Here is a 19744-nt window from a genome sequence, read left to right as displayed (position 1 = left end):
TTTTTCAAGCTTCTTTTTTTTTCTGCCCTTATTTAAAGAAAAAGAATGGATAAAGGTTAATGATTAATTAAGTTCCACCATTATGCTTTTCAAATCAAGCACTTTTTTTTTTTTTTTTTTGTGTTTTGTGATCTATGTTCAATGCCAGCAACAGTTTCCAAAAGAGGGCACGGAATCCTTGTCCCCAAAGCAAATAATTATCCTGTCTAAATGCACCCTAGCAGCATGAACGTCGAAATTCGTGCTAAAAAAAATATTAAGCCGGTATAGTGTGGATCCTAACGGTAGCGCATACTTATTATGTGTAGTGGGCTGAATCTGATCAGCCAATGGGCCTGATGTTCCGGGTAGCCCATGTGCGCCCGAAGCCCATTTAGCGAACCCAGCATGGGAGCCCGCCGGCCAGGTCGAGAGACTTGAGACCGGCCCGTGAAAATGACTTAGCGGCCAGCTGGACTCTACGTGGCGTGCGTTTTGGTCCCAAGTCCCCACCATTGGTGTGGAATCATTGCTGTATAAGATACCCACCCATGACAAATGGAAAAAGAACAAGGAGTTGTTTTCAATAGACAGAGAGTCAAGACTTTGAGACCCACCCATCTTCACATGACGATTAATTAGCCACAAATGGATCAAGAAAAGGCTTTGCCTTCTGTCATTTCAGCTCACCCGGCCCTGCACTTATCTCTTGGAGATTCAGCAAGATATTTCTGTCACCTGATATTTCCTGTCATCTTGGTAACCATATGGTCCCTATCAGGCTACAAAATCACAAGAATGTTAACACTTTGTCTACTGTTGAGATGATAACATTCCAATTGCTCGAAAACATTCCAATTGCTCGAAAACTGTTGGTAAAAAGAGTAGATAAAACATGCGAGAACTTTTTTTCCCGGTATTTATCTGTGCAAAACGAACTAGTTAAAATGCAATATCAACACTCGTGTATGCGTGTGATTTCGTAGAACCACCCGGACTACATAACTGTGCATCGCAACAAGTTACTTCTAGCAAATGCACGAGTCATGCTGCTTACCAAAAGAAACGGAAGCCAGAAACAGGAAAGACGCCCAATCCACGAAATTGGTAACGAAAATGTTTGAGATTAGTAGTAAGGAGGCCAACAGACCAGTTTTCCACGCGCTGCGCGCTTCTATCCACGGCTTCAGGAGATTTTTCCTATCCTGTCAAGGGAACAAAATTGCGAATTGCGTATGATATCCCCTGCTGTGTGGGGGAACAGAAGTTATCTGAGGTCCTTTCCCAGTGCAAAATCCATGTATGAAACTCATAGCATTGCACAACAATTGGGGAACTTTGATTCTACAGTTTCGTAACGTTGAGGTGATATATCAAATACATGCAACGTAACTCTTCAAGAGATAACGTGGTCGACGATGAAAGACTTTTACATTCTGTTTGGAGTAGAATTGAAGATTAAAACAATTGGCATTGAACCTCAATAGGGGTGAGCATGGATCGGATTGGTCTGGTTTTATAGTAATTCAATAACCAAACCACTACTTATGGATTATGAATCTAGAGAACCAAATCAACTCATAAAATTCATAAAACCAAACCAATCCAACCCATTCAAAGATGATTTGGTTTCGGTTTGAACCACGGATCGCTTAAAATTGAGATATTGTCACTATAAACTATTTTAAGTACTTAAAATTGCGTAGATAACTTAACTAAAAGTTATATTAGTATGTTAAAATCATCAAAACTCACTAACATTAACCAACTAAGTAAGCATAGAATACATTAGAAAATAAGTTACCAAGAAAAAAGAGTAGGAAATCACTTTACTTAGCCCAAACCGTGTATGTTTAGCGTAATAAAATTGTAAGAATAGGAAGTTTAGGAAATTAATATTGGAAGTGAAAGAAAAGAATATGGCGGTGGAATAGAGTATTAGATAAGGAAATTAAGTTTATTAAGTATATCTAAACAAATTTTATATATATATATATATATATATATATATATATATATATATATATATATATATACGTATAGAGGAATTTTCAAGTGAGGGATCCCTCATTTTGTTAAAATGAGGGACTTTCATTTCCCGATCAAATTTTGAAAATCCGAACTGTTCAATGTGTGCAGAACGTAATTTTAAGGGTCCCCGCGAGAAATCAGCAAAAAAAATGACCGGGAAGGGCGTCATCCGAGCACTTTTTTTTGAACCGTTCAATGAAAACTGCTCGGATGAAGCCCTTTCCGGTCATTTTTTTTGCTGATTTCTCACGGGGACCCTTAAAATCACGTTTTGATCACTTTGAGCGGCTCGGATCATCGAAATTCAATTGGGAAGGAGAGTCTCTCATTTTATTAAAATGAGGGATCCCTCATCGGAACCTAACTCTATATGTATATATATCACACGGTTTGAATCGGTTTGGACCAGAACCATTAACGTAAATTCATAAACCAAATCATTTAACACGGTTTTTATTTTTTTTAAACCGAGACCTAACCACATCATTAAAAAAACTAAACCAAACTATTCGGTTTAGATTGGTTTGGAGTGGATTCACGGTTTCACAGTTAATTTGCTCACCCCTACTCAATAGAGTGTATTTTGTGAGCTCTTTTTTTTTTCCTTCTCTCCAAGCACACTCCATGCACATTATGACATTAAGCCTTACGAATTATGTTTCCTCCTAAATTCTCAAGAACCAGAAAGAAGGAATGTCCTAATGAAAAGATTCTTCTCAAGTTTCCAGCCTAACTCCTTTGCTTCCTAGTTTTTCAATTAACTTCACTAAAATCTACTACATTTGTTGTATGGACCCAAGTATTATTGCAGGTGTAAGTTTCAAATTCGTCCAATCCTCCCGTCAAGGGATATGCCCTGACAAGGAAAAATATCTATATTTTTTCCATATTGTTTAGGATAAATAAGTTATTCGCAAGACGCCAGTCATATAGAAATTCCATGCAATATGGACGTTGAATCGTGATGCATTATTCCATGGTAAACTCGAATTGCTAAATATTCTTCCGTTGTGAATGTTTGGCTAAATTGTTAGACAGATCTTCTACCCCTACCCACCCAAGTGTCGAGTGTTTGAGATGTGTACTTCGTAAATCTAAAACAGTCTTGTAACATAGGTTGATACCATGTTCTGCTTTCTTCTAAAAAACGATTGAAGTGTCATGGCAGCCTCTTAATTTCCTTCAGAAAACTGGATACGATCTGGAAAGCGCAAAGCATGTAGAACACAACGATATCACTGACGATCTAGACCTATGACATCTATATGTATGCATAAGGTCGGATCCAAGATTGCTAACTTTTGCTCGGATTTGACTTCCTTGAGAAGAATTGTGGAAGTATTGCTCAGATTCTCACCAGAAAGTTCCTCCACAAATCCTTCCACTCTTGCCCAGAAACCAAAGTGTTTTTCAGCTTGTTCTGCTCCAAAAACCTGATGTATCTTACATGTTATTTCATCAAAACCACTGCTACAAGCTAATAATCCAAGAAAATAGAGGTTCTTTTTCAAACTTCGTTATTAGTAATTGGTTTTGGAGTCTAATAGCATGCTTAAACTTACTCATGGTGTTTCACCTGCAGACTGCAGTATTTTGAACATTTGGTAGACAAGGAAAAGGTCTTTTTGGTGTGTCCAGGTTAACATGTCATGGACACAAAGATTCGTTCGAATGTAGGGCATCCTCTTAAGGATAACTACCCGTGTTCGTTTTATTTCATTTCTTTTGATTCCTTGAGGAAACTGATAAAATAAATAGGAAACTTGCTTTGGATTGTTAACTGTATTGAAACAAAAGTACAGTGTTTTGGGGAGGCTTGTGTTGTGTTGTGTTGTGTTGTCGGCACCTTACCTCACCTTTAGGTCAGGCAAAGGTGATCCAGTTCTATACTAAAGAAAGTCGAAAAAATCATAACCAACTGCTTTCTGAAGGTGATCAAAACACAGCCTCCATCTTTAAATCTGCCAATGCTAGGTTCAACCAGAATAAAATTGTGATTCAAAGAAAATAGCTTGGGCACTAGTGATGTCCACTGACCAATTCAACACAAGCCGCTTCAACGAACTAAAGAACAATTTGCTTTGCACAAGGACTAAGATCATTAAAGCACACTAGTTACAGACTCCTGTGCCATACTTACAATAGTTTGTTCAAGTAGCAAGAACAAAAACAAGTTTACTAGGAAATTTAGACGATTCCGGTAAAATACCAGTGATGCACAAGGGTTTTCAGATATTTCGCGACCCTTCTGGTTTTCATCCTTGGCGTGCCTGCAATATGGTTCACAATATCCATCATTTACGAAATCACCTTAGCAGTAATCATAAGATTCAGAACAAGAGAAGTCAAAGCACAGAACTAACCAGCCAAAAATGATTTTTGGCTTCTTCTTCTCTTGTTCAGAAAAACCACCTTTTTTGGATAAACTCCTCCTAGCAATACAAGGCCCAACGAACTGTATAATGACCAAGTAATGTGATAAGTGCTAACTAAATTTAAAGTAGTCAGTAAATCTTACTTTGCAAAGAACAAATTGGGGATCAGTCTCCACCTGATCCGCAAGATACTTGGGAGAAATACAGCTCTCTCTCAGCTGATGTATCAGTATGTGGAGGCTTTCGAATTTGGGCACACATGGAGGTGCCAGTTGAAGCCTACGCCGATGGTGGAACAAATTGGCCACCTATAAAGTGGTGAGGACTGTGATCCAAAATTTCTCCACTCAAAACTCTGGAATGGTGAAGCAAACTAGAACAATTTAAACTTGCATTCATTCTGACTGAGAACGATAAGTGTCAACCACAAGACGTTGAGTACTCAAAAATATACCAGCGTGTGAGGTTCAATGCCTTTTCCGCTGATATCTCCTTATTCAACATGCCACCCAGATGGAGAATCAATGGAGACAACAAGAACTGATTCCTGTGCATTCTGTCATGATTTTGAAGACAGACCAGTCCAGGCCTTGAATCAGATCATCAAAGGAGGCCTTGCGATACCTGGAGGATGTAAAGTTAAGAACTTCAATGCATGAGATACTGTGAAGGATTGGCAAAAGAACCTCTAAGTAAATGCAATTTGTTGCATATTTTCCTTCTACTTTTACTCAATCGCTAGAATGCAATTACACATTACCTAATAAGGATCTTTGTCAGCATGTAACCACCTGTAAAAGACTCGTTTAATTGTTGGTTTTGCAATTAACGTGACTCTTTTCTTGAAAATCTAAGGAAGAAATGACGTTCTAATTCCCCGTCTCACTCCAGCAAACAACAACAGCAACAGCAACAACAACAATAACAATAGCAGTACTCATTTAAGCCCTAATCGATGGGAGCACGGGCGGGAGAGGACCTTTTGCAATATATGCACAAGTAGCTGCTATCAGAAAATTTTACCATGAAAAAGCTGCCCCCTGCACCTCCAAAATCAAGGAATTCAAGGGAACTTAAGGGATGATATGCCGTAGAACCATGAATCATGCCACCAAATCAAAGCTAGAAGGCATTAGAGAGGGCTGGATTCAAAAAATTAATACTTGCAAAAGCATCTTCCTTTCCATTGAAGTGCTGGATTCTTTTCTCAACTAAGTCAATCTAACATATATACCGTAGTAAAGAGGCAAATGTTAACAAAAATGCAGACAAAAAGTGGTGAAAAATGACAGTAGTAAATACGAAACAACATTAACAAAATGATCATTAGAAATGAATGCTTGTGGAATCACGAAAGAGTGTCCGACGGGGCTAGAAAATTAGTAACTGAAAGTTTTTTCGGAATTGAACTAGTAAAAAACGTTACATGCATTTAGCCCCCACTTTGATGAAGCGAGCAAGAGCTGAACTGCCGAAGATTGTGCAAAAACTGGGAACGCTGAAAGGATTGAGATCCAACTCATACGAGTTTATGAAGAGACGTACAGTGATCTTGAGCTTTGAAGATGACACGTTTTCGTGGGCATAATCAGAAATAACAGAGTGGTGCTTTAGTTGCTAGTTATATGGTTGAGAAGGAGATGATTCTTGTTACAGGTAGGGGTGTGGCGGGCAAGGCCCAATTAAACTATGGCCGTCAACTTTTACATACTAATGACTTATTTCTAAACTTTCCATTCGCATTCGCACACAGAATTATATGCATGGTTGAGAAAGGAGATGATGATTCTCGTTACGAATAAGGGTGGGCGAGGCATAATGGAACTACGGTCATCAGCTTTTACGTACTAATGAGCTACTTCTCAACTATCAATCTCCATTAACTATGTCATGATATAGAGAATTCACAATTTGTGCAAGAAAGGAGTCGTAGTACTGAAACTCTAAACAAATTAAAGCCACTAACCAAGTTCCATATTAAGCAATTAAAATCACACCGTTCACCTCCCCTATGGGACTTTTTGTAGCGCATTAGACAATTTCAAGTAGCAAGATATTTGTCCCACTTCACAACGAAGTGGGCCCACAAGCTGTGTCTGTACGAGTAGTTTTCCTTTTGTTGGCCAGGTGAACTTTTTTCTATCCAAGATTTGGAGTCCCGTTAGTTATCTAATGGACCAAATGGATTGTAATCGGGAAGTTGAAATAGATCGTTTTCATAATTTATGAATAAAGTATAAAAAAATATGAATAATTTTTTGGAGGATAAAACGAAGGTTCGAGTCCCACGAGGGACGGGACATTGGGGGTCAGGACTATGGATAACATCTGGATGGATCCCATGTGCTAACCCTAACACCCCACCACCTCCGCCGATGTATATCGGCTGGGAAAAAAAAAAAAAAAAGTTAATTCTTTCCTTACTTCAAGTATTCTCCCTCGTCCAGCTGTATAGTCGCAAAAGACAGCCTCAGGACAACCGTCCGATCAGCCAACCCAACGGCGGATCACTTGTTCGACAACGTCACCTCTCCGCGTTTGCAACCATCTCAAACAAACAAACAAACCCCCATTTTCACATTCGTTCGAAATCAAAACTTCAAACTCACGATCGCTGGCTGGATCGTCGTAAAACCCACCGAATCAGCAACAATTCTCTCTCTACAATCAGCACAAAACGAAATCCTTCTTCCTAGGGTTTCTTTCGGTTATATTATCATCGTCGATATCGTTTCTCCTGATTCGAAATCTCGATCGCCTCAACTTCGTCTTCTCCAATGGCGTCCAGTTCTCACAGGGGCAGTGACTACTACGGCGCCGCTCCTTACAGATCCAGGTATTCCTATAACCCGTACAGATTGTTTTCCTTTGCTTTTGTGATGTACCTTCTGTTTGATCCTCGGGAATTTGAAAACTCTAATGTCGTCAAATCAAAGCAATTTATGCCCTAACACAACGCAAGGGATTTGGCCAAGTTGTTATGAGAAAGCAAGCAATAAGTGCTCCTCTATGAGGTCACATGTTTCATTCCCACAAATGCCAAACATTCCAAACCAACCTTTGGGCCACCATAGGTTTGCACGGTCCTTACCTTAAGGGCCCCGGAATTACTTAAGGCGCATATAAGCTGCTCCGGACATCCGATTATAAAACAAAAGGATTTATGCCCTAGGACAATTGGGTTGAATTTTTGTTCTTTCTTTCTTTTTTGGTTTAGCTAATCTGCTAATCTGCAATGTTGAATTTGTATGTGTTATTTGGCTTTTTTGAATGCAGAGAAGGGCTTAGCACGAGACAAGTTGCTAGCTCTGATGAAATTCAATTGCGGATCGATCCAATGCATGGGGATTTGGATGATGAGATTAGTGGTCTCCGTAAACAAGTTCGACAACTAAGAAACGTAACCCCTCTTTCTCTCTCTCACACACACAAACACCACACACCGCACAAAGGCTGCCCTTTGTGAACATGGTCTGTTGATCGTAAACTAGAAGGCTGGCACACACTACGCCCACGTATCACGGAGTTGGGGTATGTAAACGTGATGCGAAGGTTTATTTGGTACTCCTTCCGTCCTAATTTGTCTTCTGTGGAATCCAACTTATTAGGATTTAGGGGTACATGATCGTTACTCTTTGAAAATTTCAACTTTTCACAACTGCCCTTCAATTTCAAATTCTACATAATATACCCCATATCATATGGGTCCATACTAATATGTAAAATGGCAGTATATGTAAGTGTATTGGTGAGATTACACATGTAGAAGATATTTTAGGTGCTTGAGAGGAACAAATTGAGACCCATGTACCCAAAGATAGAGCACTCAGCAGTGGTATTTGGTTGCTATTGTAAAGCGGTTGCTATCTTTAATTGCAAACAAGTACAGGGAAAATGATTAGTGGTGAAATGCGATTTATGAGTTCTTTCTTAAGTGCTACCGACAAATGCAATTATATTATTTTAAGACACTCGGTGCTTTTTATTTTCCATTCTATTGATTTTCCTAAGAACGTAAGGTGTTTATTGGCAAAATTGTTATTTTGGTTGGTTATTGTTGGAATAGAATGTGTTCATACATCTTCAAATTTAGGGGACACCAAATTGAGTTCTCCCTTTATATATGAGAAAGCTACACCGGGAAATAAAGGAACATTGTCTAAGTACTAAGAGAGATGTTTTGAAAGAAGACGTGCCCAACTTTTCTACCCACAAACCTGAATTTACAATACATATCAATTTACCAACACAAAACCTGAATCTGATACATCGGTCCCTGGAAGACGACTTTGATAGACCATGCCTCCAAATAATATCAAGAAATAACAAGCACAGTAGGAATCTATTTTATCATCCTAAATTTGAAGATGTATGGACTTTTATGTTCAAAAAGACATTGCCGACCAAAATAGCATTTTCACCCTCCATGCACCTTTATGTTCTTAGGGAAGTTAATAGATTGGAAATGGAAAAGTATTGAGTTTCTTAAAATTATTTAATAGCTTTTGCTAGCTCAACTTAAGAAAAAATCATTACTCACGCTCCTCCACTCTTCTAGTTTCCTTGCACCCAATAAATGAACAAAGTTACTTGATTCGTTGAAAGCTTGTTCGAGATTGTTTTGTTACATAAAGAAACTAAGCTTGAACAACTCATTAAGCTTTCAAACCAAAGCTTGAACGAGTTTTTACTGGGCTCAGAAGGCTTGTACTAGTGTTTAAGAAATTTAAACTTCTCGTGATAAACTAGATTAAAGCTCGCTGCAGATCGGACCGTATGATAAACAAGCAAAGCTCAAATACATTCTTGAAGCTCGTTAAGTTTTCAAACCGAGCTTGAACAATTCTTTACTTTGCTCTTTAATAAGCCCTACTTGCACTTAATTTGCAACCAAAGAGAGCAGCCTTTAGTAAAATGTCACCCAAATGTCCGTGCACCACCACCGTCAAGTCGTCTCTATATTTAGGTACTTAGGTCTCTATTCCTTTGTCATTTTACCTGGGTCTCTTCTCTCTCTCATGGTCATAAAATACTATCAATTGATCGGATCTCTTCTATGAAGTTACATAGTTTTCTGTATTATGTACAGTAGTTGTAATAAAATTCACACACATAGTGGGTGCCGGTTTTCTTGCTTCTGGTAACTTTTGTGCAAGGATGAAAAAAAGAGGCGTGACCACCTGTTTTTCTGTTGAAATTTTGTAACGTATATGTGGCATAATCTGCAAATTACATGTAGGGTGCAATGGCCTATTCTGGACTCTAAAACTTCTCAGGCATAATTTCTGAGGCATAAAATATGGAGTATAATTTCTTGCTAAGGTAATAACAATATTGGAGTATTTACTATGTAAGTAAAGAACTTTTGGGGCAAATCTTGCCCTAAACTGAAACGGAGGGTTCAACTGGTATGGCGAGAGATAATAGTGCCACACAAGTAGGATTACACATGATTTTTCATGGAGTAAAATTGAAAAGATGTGAATCTTTGGGGGGGTGGGGGGAAGATAAATTTGATGAGAATGAGTGCAAAACATGGATTCTTCATTATTATGTTCCCTCTGGTAATGAATTCTTGTTGGGCATGTGTTGCAAGTACGGCAAATTCTAGAAAAACTGCGAGTTCAGGGGCATTACTTACTTTCTCATCACACTGGCGGCGCCTTTGCTGAGAGCATAAATTTTTTAATGCAACTGCTTATGTGTCAAAAGTAATTGCAAATTTGAAACATTACTTGTTGACCAAATATCAAATGGTTTCTGTTCATGAATGGTGGTCTATGTGCATTCATCCATTTAATGGCATCACTGAAAATTAATTTCTACCCTGTTTCTTCTTCTTTTTTTCTTCTTATCATTCTGTTTTGTGAGCTCTTATTCATAGTGTGGTGTTGCAGGTAGCTCAAGACATACAATCAGAAGCAAAGTTCCAGAATGACTTTCTCAATCAGTTGGTATATCGAGAACATTAAAACCCTTTCTATGAAGAATGTTTTTCTGTCTTCCTTACTAGCTGGAACATTTGTTGGAATAGGTTATCTCATATTCTCAATTTATGACTTGGACAAAATTAACCGCTTCAATAACATGTCATCGCTTCTTTTTATTGTCAACTACTTAAACTGTGAATTTGATTGAATACAGTATGACTCATAGATGAGTTTATGGACTTGTAAAGTGGAAAGAGGAGATGAGAAAAGATAATAGTAGTATATGGTGTGGAAAATAATTAACTATCCATTTTACAATGAAAAGGTACGAGGTTAGGTTTGTATTCTGCACCTTGTGAGTCAAGTATTCAACTACGAAATGTAAAAGATAGGATCATAGAAGCATAAAATTTATGAGGTAGTATTTAGCATATGAAGTTCCCCTGAATGGTATATTACTATCATGAGTTTCCCTTACTTTTAAGACTCGAACTCTTAAAAAAACAGAAGTGTCCTTTCCATTAAATTTTCGAGACCACGGTGATTTTTTGGCCCGTCTTATTTTCTGTAGTGAGATACGGGATCAAATTAACATTAGATCAGCCAATGGAAGAGATAGATTGGTGGGGGAGTCATTGCTCAAGCTAGAATGGAATGAATAATATCGTACCAGCTTTGTCAGAAACTAGAAGCACTGTTCTCAGTGTGAGTGCAGGAATGTGAGAAAAAATCGTGGAGTCAGGAAGAGAGAAAATTGATTTGTTTTACATTTGGTGTTAGAAAACAACTGCCAAAATCACGTTGACTGCTAGTGCTAGAAAAAGGAGACTGTTTGTCACAAATATAATAGCGAACTTGATTCGCTTGCCTCCTTTAGATCCATATTACTTTTTCATGATGACCTAGGTCCTAGACAAGTCTTTCAATGGGGGCTCTTTTATCGGTCATATACTAATAAGTTAATTACCATATTGTGTCTCTCTTTTTGTTCATGTTAGAGCTTGTCCCACATTGGTTAATTATAAGCGCCATAATTGGTATATGAACCTGGACGGCCTCTCACTCATTGTCAATTGGTTTTGAGTTAGAATGCTTTAGCAGTTCATATCACTAAAGATTTAAAATTCAGGGGCTTGTGGTCTTGTTTAGAGCTTCTCCAGCAGTCCCTAGCTATTTTGGCAAGGAAAGATGCAATTTTCTTCTTTAACTAGCATCTAAATATATACACTACCCAGCAGCCTAGGCATTAGGTCATCTTCTCCACCATTTTGCGTCTTCTCCAGCCTGAAATCCTAATTCTTCACGCCTCACCCCCACGAAATCTTCCTCCTTCAGCCTTAAAATCACTAAAGATTTAAAATTCAGGGGCTTCTGGTCTTGTTTAGAGCTTCTCCAGCAGTCCCTAGCTATTTTGGCAAGGAAAGATGCAATTTTCTTCTTTAGCGCCTCTAAATATACACACTACCCAGCAGCCTAGGCGTTAGGTCATCTTCTCCACCATTTTGCGTCTTCTCCAGCCTGAAATCCTAATCCTCTGCGCCCCACCCCCACTAAATCTTCCTCCTTCAGCCTTAAAATCTTTGCCAAAACCCTAACCTCTCTCTCTCTCTCTCATCCGGCAGTCGATCGAGCTTTGGCGATGAAATCGCGACTGATGTCCTCGCAGATCAGCTGGAAAACGTTGATTGGAACACTGGCTGGAAAACCTCTGTTAGAACGCCGACCTGAACAACTCGGGTAGAAGGCCGGTGACTGTTTAGACGGCTTGATTTGCACCAAATGTGACGGTTTTGGGGTGCGCAGGAGAGAGAGAGTGAGGGAAAGAGGAGGAGAAGCCAGGCGAGTGTACAGTAACTCGCCAGCCGTAGCGATTTACTGTAGCACCCCTTCAAAGTGGCGAGTTTGGAGTGATGCTGTTGGGCCTGGTATTTTGGTGGTTTTCCTCGCCATTTCTTCTTTTGGGGTTCTTGCTTAGGCTGTTGGAGATGCTCTTACAATGCTAAGATTGGCAGCAATTGCATTTTGCTTCAAAGCCGCAAGCAGAAGAATTTGGCTGGCGGTTATATTTATTTGTGATATTGAAAGTTGTTAAACTGTGGTTTTCCTTTTATTCTCTCTTAATTATTCATATGGGCATAGGACCGCTTTCTGAAGTCATAATATTTTCTCTTATGCGACAGCAAATGACACTGATAAAAGCTCAAGCGGGGGTCAAGAACAACATGAGGCGGTTGAACAAGAGTATCATCCAGCACGGGGGAAACCATGTTATCCATGTGGTTCTTTTCGCACTTCTCTGCTTTACCGTGGTCTACTTCTGGTCCAAACTTTCAAGAAGATAGGTTTAAAATCCAACTGCAGCTCTGTCATGCCAAGGCCAACAGGATATACTGGACTTCTTAGGAAGATGTAATTTCGATTTCTTTATAGAGCTGTTGCCATTTGTATCTCTTGAAATTGTGAAACATGAATTCTTGTTATCCGGAAAAAGTGTTGTAGTGTGGTAAATATGACTTGTCTGGTTGGAACTATGATTTTTGGTGATGGAATTGTTGTTTCATCGGTATTTGATTGCCTAAGCGTACACCTTTTAGCTCATGGAGTGGTAAATAAACTGCAGTATAACATGTGCACTTTGCTTTGGGGAGTGCAAGGAGTATGGTTAACAACTTGGGAAGTACGAAAATCACTTCCCCTAAATAATCTCATTTCTAAGATTATGTACATCCTATGTTTGTGGGATATTGTACCGGTGAACATAGTTCTATCGATACAAGTTTCAACTAAAGGTGTTAACGTTTTGTTCACTTTGGGTGAATACATAGTTCTATCTGTACAAGTTTCAACTTCAAGTGTCGTTTTGTTCACTTCAGATTCGCAGAACCGCAAGTTCGTTCACTTCGGGTAAATACATAGTTCTATCTATTTGTACATGTTTCAACTACGAGTGAACCCCAAGTTTGTTCGTTTCGGGTGAATGCATAGTCCTATCTGTACAAGTTCCAATTAAAAGTGTAAAGCCCCAATACCACGTTGGTGGGTGAGAAGTTTGTGTAATATATATGAAAATGCCCACCAACTACTGTTAACTCAAGGTGTACCTTTTGAGCCGCGTGGTTAAGCTAAGGGTAAGTAAGTCAGTTGACGTGGGTTGTTACAGTTGGTATTAGAGCACAATCCTAGTCTATATTAATGGGGTCACCTCTAAAATCTAGGAAAAGATTGCTGGGCCAATGCAATGAGGACCTTACATCATAAGGTGAAGAAATTGTAAAACCCCAATCCCACATCAGTTGGTGAGGAGAAGTTTGTGTAATATATATAAAAATGCCTACTGGTTACTGTTAATTCGAGATTAACTTTTTGAGCCGAGTAGTTAGGCTAAAGATAAGCAGGTCAATTGGTGCGAGTCATTACAAAAAGTGTCGTTTTGTTCACTTGGGAGGTTCCCAGGACCCCAAGTCACTCAATATGATTTTCTAACAGATTTTTTCTCCAATTATCAACAGATCTACAACCCAAACAAACAATAACACTCCCAAGGCATGTGGGGTCCTGTGCAGTGTGTAGAGCCCACTGCTTCATGTGTGTGTGTTATTATTTGTGGTTATACTTTTGCTCCAGTTATTTCTCTCTCTCTCACACACTAAAAACCTCCCCCTAATCAGAAAATTTGTTAAAATTAAGGGCAGTGAATGATAAGGCATCGGTATTGTTTCCTATTTTCTTCTCTTCTTTTCACGATGGCTTCTTGCTTGTTACCTTCTCAAACAATGCTGTCGTGATACCTCCTGTTACATTGTTCTGTTCAATCTCTTGTTTATGAAGTACTGCTGTCACCATACCTACATTCACAGTATTGGCAGGTCTGGCTCATGTCAACCCATAATTTTTCATGAACACAGACAGATTTGGTCCTGATCTTGTTAGGAGTCAAAACATTTCTCTGAAGCTAAAATAACCCCTCTTTCCATCCCTTCTTCCCATCGAGGCGACCCTCCAATTCAAGACCTGAAAAAAGCACCATCTCAAACCAGGGTTACAAATGCAGTTCTATGAACGAGGGATGTAGGCACCAAAAGCGATTGCACAAATGGTGATAACAAATCACCAACTCTCTATTTACATAACCTGTACATAAGGATTATTCAGTCAAAGTTTATTCAGTTGGATCAGATTAGGCACATTAACAGGTCAATAGAAATGAATGCCAGATCGAACTGGAAAACTACGCTGGGCAAGTCAAATCAGATCCCCATTCAAAAAACCGGGTGATGTAGTAGCGGTTGTGTCAGTTGGTCAGGTCTTCATGAATCGGAATCAAAATGCTTTGCACAGGTTGTTAGTACTCAGGTTAGATGAGCACTGCTCCCTTATTGGGCTTGAGGGCCCACAAAGCCTGCTTCTCTTCGGTTCAGAAATTGTCACATGTGAAATCGCTACTGCCAGTGCATCCACCAAGCCACAGTCATCTTCTGTCGATGATGTTAGGATTGCACCCTTGCTGAAAGACCCACCATGGGTTGCCCTACTTTCATCCTGCTCTGGTCTGGATGTAGGGGATGATAACTGGGAAGGAGGGGCCGATTGACTCTTTGACTTTGACTTGATGGATAACGACCTTACGGTGCGCTCGGTGTAGAACAGAATCCATGGATGGGCTGAAAATAACATCAGTCGCATGTAAGTTATTAGTGTTATGAAGGAATCCGAGGTTAAGCAACTACAAGGAACTAGTAATAGCTTTGGATCATAACAGTAAGTAAAAGAAGGAAACGGAATGATAACTCGTCCTATATTGCTGGTACCCTATTCCATTTTAGGAAGTCCAAATGTTTGTCCATTTGGAAAAGTTGACGCATATGGTTCAAACCCTTACAAGTAGCTACAGATATATTTTAGAATGGGAAACAAAGGTTAGTGCTGGAAATAATGACTTTGGATCCCAATTCGAATGCATTAATTACGTCCCCATGGAAAGTTAGAACTCGCAAAAGGGAGCAGCAAAATGGGACAAAGGCAATACAAAAGAAGGTTGAAGTGGTAAATGAACACGTATGTTGCTGATCGGTTCACGCATGGTTCTAGCCTTGTGGGGCACTGCAAGGGGTATACACCAGTGACACCACAGCCAAAACAGCATGGCAATAGGGTAGATTAGCCTTTTCATCTCATACTCAATAATGTAACTTGGGATAAAAGCAGCTTCATTAGATCTTATGAAAACATAACCAAGAATTCAAAACCTTTTCTAGAATATGACTAGGACTAGGATAGGAAGCTTACTTAGCACTTCATCCGCTGTAATCCTTGCTGCAACATCCCTCGTAAGAATGCGCTCAATCAGATCACGGGCAGGTTTAGATATAGCCTCCCAAATCCCTGTGTGGAAATCAAGCTTCACATTCTTGATTTGCTCAAAAACTGCATCCAACGAGTCTCCTTGAAATGGAAGAACGCCAGCCAAGAGAGCATGTAAGAGGATTCCGGCACTCCATATATCGACTTTCTCAGAATAATTGCCAGACAGAACTTCTGGGGCAACATAAGCAGGGCTCCCAGCCAAGCCTGTCAATCTCTGACCTGCAATGTACCAATTGTTCTGTTTCATAAGCAAGAAGCAAAAGAATGACAAAATGCAAGTTGCAAAGTCAATAAGTAAGGTATGCGCGGATGAAATGAAAAAGAAACATAAACTCGAAAAATATTGAAGCGGAAAGAGATTTCTGTTTTTTAAATTCGCAGCATCAGTACTTTGTTGAATACAACTGATGGCGTAACTAGCATATCAAGTATCTATTAGAGAAAAAACATGAACTCGGAAAAAGACTTATCCCTCAGCGAAATATGCTGAAAACAACTATGAACAGAGCACATACACATGGCCCAAAGAGGAATGAAGGAAAACTGATGACACACGACACAGCCAGCCACATCGACTTGAGGCTTGGCAATGAAACAAAAGTTAATATGTTGTGTGAGTGTTACGGATATTAGAGAAAAAACATGAACTCGGAAAAAGACTTATCCCTCAGCGAAATATGCTGAAAACAACTATGAACAGAGCACATACACATGGCCCAAAGAGGAATGAAGGAAAACTGATGACACACGACACAGCCAGCCACATCGACTTGAGGCTTGGCAATGAAACAAAAGTTAATATGTTGTGTGAGTGTTACGGATATTAGAGAAAAAACATGAACTCGGAAAAAGACTTATCCCTCAGCGAAATATGCTGAAAACAACTATGAACAGAGCACATACACATGGCCCAAAGAGGAATGAAGGAAAACTGATGACACACGACACAGCCAGCCACATCGACTTGAGGCTTGGCAATGAAACAAAAGTTAATATGTTGTGTGAGTGTTACGGGTAAGCAAAAAAGGAAGTCATTCTGCTGCCGTCTTGAAGACAGTAGGTAAAATTCTTATATGAAGAGATTGTACAAAAAAACTAAGTTAAAAATGGGTAAAAAATTCTAAGTCTGAAAAAAAAAAGGTAACAGAATTTCACAAAGAGCCATGCCAATTGGAAAATAGGTTTGAAGGATAATGGGCTAAGATAGATTCGATCTATTTGAGCTTTAAGAAACATGAAAAAGATCAGCTAGGTAAAAAACACCAGCAATAAGCATATCCGAATTTCTCTAAACGAAAATACTCTCTAATATATGTCTTAAGTGACATAGACTAAACTGGAAGTTGTAAAAATAATCCGTTAAAAGAAAATTAACGGGAAACATGGAGAAAGAATCTACAGAAAAAGGTCCATGTTCACTTCAACTACTGGTCTCAAAACCGCAGCAGTGACGCAATATTAAGGACATGAAAAACAACACAGCATTAGTAAAAGGAGTGTCAGATATTTTACCATTTGCTACCCTCATGGCTAAACCGAAATCTGCAAGCTTGATCTTTCCTGAAGTCGTGAGAAGAATGTTCTCAGGCTTTACATCCCTGTGTACAACTCCCATCTCGTGACAATACTTAATCACCAGCATTAATTCCTTGAATATATTAGCAGCCCGGTGCTCAGAATATCGAACCTCCTTGGACATCTGATCAATCAACCGACCGCCGGAACACAACTCCATCACAAGGTGAAAACATTCCGTATCCTCGTACACTGCTTCCAATGTAACAACACCCGGGTGGCCCGATAAATGCTGCATAATCTCCACCTCACGATGAACCGTCTCCTCCCCCTTACAAAGAGTCTTACATGCGAATTCCACTCCAGTAACCCTACTCTGGCACAACCAAACTGAACCAAATTTACCTCTTCCAATTGTAGCTCCTGCTACATAATCCTCTTCAATCTTATTCTTCCTACCCATTTGAGTGGCTACGTCGATACACCCTATCTTCCTCTTCAATCCCCTTCCTGGTAAAACCAATGACGAGGTTCCACATGGTGGAGCTGTAGCAGCAATACCCACAAGCCTACTTTGACATGACCCAACATGTTCACTACCCACCACATCTTCCTTACACCTCTTCTTCAACCTTGCGTAATCTTCCAAAGAATAATGGGTCCTCAATTTCGACAACGAAGACCTTGAGGTTGATTCTAAAACTTCCTCCTCCTTATTTTCGTGCAAAAGTTCACTCCCTTTCCTCTTCTTCCTCATAATACTCAAATCACAATCTGGGAAATAATTCAAACCGACACAATCCAAAACTCTAATTCAAAGACAAGCAACAAGATCATCCATTCGATTTTTTGACTCTCTTCCACAACCTGAAATCAAAAGAAAAAATTCAGGTAAGGAAACTCACTCAAATATACTATAAACAGCATACACAAAACTGAGTTGAACAAACAAAAAGTAGTAGTAGATTGATGTTTACTTAATTAACATTTAGCGGAAACAACATGACTACTGCCATTAGCCTGCAGTCCAATAATATAGCAGAAACTCACCCTAATAGAATAACACGACTTTAGTTCGCTACTGAAGATGGGTAGGTTTATTCTAAAATTTCCTCCGCCTCAGTTAAACTTCAAAATTGCCCAAATCTACCTAAACCAATAACCCTAATTCAAAGACAAGCGATAGGATCACCCATTCCAGTCAGTACTTTTTCTTTTTTTTTAACGCATTCCACTTCCGTCCTAACTCAATTTCAATCACATGTACCATAAACAGCGTGTACCCATCAAGTTGAACAAAGAAAGGGTAGTAGATTGAAGTTTAAATAGATCACCGAAGCATCGAATAAGTGTACGCAAATAAAGGCGAAAGAAAGAACCTTTTGGCGTTCAGATTGTGGGGGCAATGAACGGAGAAGGTTATCGAAGACGGTGACGAGTATGAGATAGTCGAATCGCTGGCGAAGAGAGAGATAGACGAAGGAGATGGTGATGAAACTGGAAAGAAACCCTAGAAATCTGCAGCGAATGACATTGGGGATTTGGGTTTTCTTTTTTTTTTTTTTCTAGGGGTATATAGAAAAGCTTTTACTTTTTGACAGAGAGACAGGTCCACGCGTCGGTTTTTGTGGAATTAGGGAAATCGTACAGAGAGTAGATTCCAATGATCCTGTTTGTAACTGGATACTACGAGAAATTTTTGGGTACCATGCAGGTATCACACAGCTGTATTTATTGGCGATTCCAGCCGTCCAAACGTATTTTGGATGGTTTGAAATATTTTTGGGCACCGAGCAAGTACCATGTAGAGGTATTCGTCGGTGATCCCAACCCAGATTTATTCACTCCTTTCTTTCCTCACCCAACTACTCTCTCTTCTTTTTTTCCCTAAAATTTAAACCGTCGAAATCACGTTTAGACGGCTAAAATCTCCGCTCTGCACCAAAAACTTCTTGTCCACATTACTTCCTTTAGTCTTGCTAAGTGGAGTATGATAAACTAATAATTTTAAATAACTTTAGATATTTACCTAATAAAACACAAAAGTGTCGGGACCACACAAACACAAAATGAAAGAATGGAAGGTTGAGATTCATTTGATCCAACGGCTGATGTGTGCTCTCCAACTCTCTTAAGAAAACACCTACACTCTTACAAATATATTACAAATATGCCATCGATTTTTTTTACCCACTGCTCAGTTTCTAGCGTTGGAATAAAAAAACAAAAATATATTACAAAAATGTTCGTGCCTACAGCACTACCGAGGTGCATAGGCACGGGTTACCTCGGTAATATCGTACAGGTAAGCACTAGTCAATACATATCTCACGAATATTAATAAATTTAAACAAATATTGATATACATTTTTTAAGGAGATCAATGCACAACACACAGAACCCCATCTTTTTTCTCTCTCTCTCACTCATTTCTCTCTCTACTTCTTCAATTAGGGTTGGGGGGGGGGGGGGGTTTGCTGCCTTTTCCCCTACTCCTTTGCCGGCCACCCTACCTCACCTCGCTGCCCGTCACGACCCAGGCCCAACCAG

General features: G+C 39.4%; 2 protein-coding genes and 1 long non-coding RNA gene across 3 annotated transcripts; 1 reads left to right on the top strand and 2 right to left on the bottom strand.

Moving 5' to 3' along the window:
- Positions 1–3837: 3837 nt before the first annotated feature.
- On the bottom strand, positions 3838–5921 carry LOC131333582 (uncharacterized). The gene is made up of 5 exons (XR_009201839.1): positions 5812–5921; positions 5146–5176; positions 4562–5009; positions 4374–4465; positions 3838–4280 (listed from the first exon to the last, which is right to left on the bottom strand). It is a non-coding gene; the product is annotated as an uncharacterized LOC131333582 (long non-coding RNA).
- An 879-nt stretch (positions 5922–6800) lies between these two features.
- Positions 6801–12881, top strand: LOC131333394 (bet1-like protein At4g14600). The gene is made up of 4 exons (XM_058367893.1): positions 6801–7221; positions 7662–7785; positions 10283–10339; positions 12496–12881. The coding sequence occupies exons 1-4, from the start codon at positions 7163–7165 to the stop codon at positions 12655–12657; spliced, it is 402 nt and encodes a 133-aa protein (XP_058223876.1). The 5' UTR covers positions 6801–7162; the 3' UTR covers positions 12658–12881.
- Positions 12882–14400: 1519 nt separating this feature from the next.
- Positions 14401–18788, bottom strand: LOC131333507 (serine/threonine-protein kinase PEPKR2). The gene is made up of 4 exons (XM_058368070.1): positions 18574–18788; positions 17192–18061; positions 15602–15898; positions 14401–14976 (listed from the first exon to the last, which is right to left on the bottom strand). The coding sequence occupies exons 2-4, from the start codon at positions 17949–17951 to the stop codon at positions 14636–14638; spliced, it is 1398 nt and encodes a 465-aa protein (XP_058224053.1). The 5' UTR covers positions 17952–18061; positions 18574–18788; the 3' UTR covers positions 14401–14635.
- Positions 18789–19744: the final 956 nt, after the last annotated feature.

The sequence above is a fragment of the Rhododendron vialii genome, chromosome 7a (assembly GCF_030253575.1).
Source record: "Rhododendron vialii isolate Sample 1 chromosome 7a, ASM3025357v1".
In the NCBI taxonomy this organism is placed as follows: Eukaryota; Viridiplantae; Streptophyta; class Magnoliopsida; order Ericales; family Ericaceae; genus Rhododendron; species Rhododendron vialii.
Note: the sequence above shows the minus strand (reverse complement) of the source record. Positions and strands in the feature narration are given on the sequence as shown.

What these genes read in the sequence shown, in the direction of transcription:
- LOC131333394 (XM_058367893.1), top strand. Translation starts at nt 7,163, where the DNA reads ATGGCGTCCAGTTCTCACAGGGGCAGTGACTACTACGGCGCCGCTCCT. An exon ending in GCCGCTCCTTACAGATCCAG is followed by an intron (nt 7,222 to 7,661) that starts GTATTCCTATAA and finishes TTTTGAATGCAG; the next exon opens with AGAAGGGCTTAGCACGAGAC. An exon ending in ATGACTTTCTCAATCAGTTG is followed by an intron (nt 10,340 to 12,495) that starts GTATATCGAGAA and finishes CTTATGCGACAG; the next exon opens with CAAATGACACTGATAAAAGC.
- LOC131333507 (XM_058368070.1), bottom strand. Translation starts at nt 17,951, where the DNA reads ATGAGGAAGAAGAGGAAAGGGAGTGAACTTTTGCACGAAAATAAGGAG. An exon ending in AGCCATGAGGGTAGCAAATG is followed by an intron (nt 15,899 to 17,191) that starts GTAAAATATCTG and finishes GGTACATTGCAG; the next exon opens with GTCAGAGATTGACAGGCTTG. An exon ending in TACAGCGGATGAAGTGCTAA is followed by an intron (nt 14,977 to 15,601) that starts GTAAGCTTCCTA and finishes TGTTATTTTCAG; the next exon opens with CCCATCCATGGATTCTGTTC.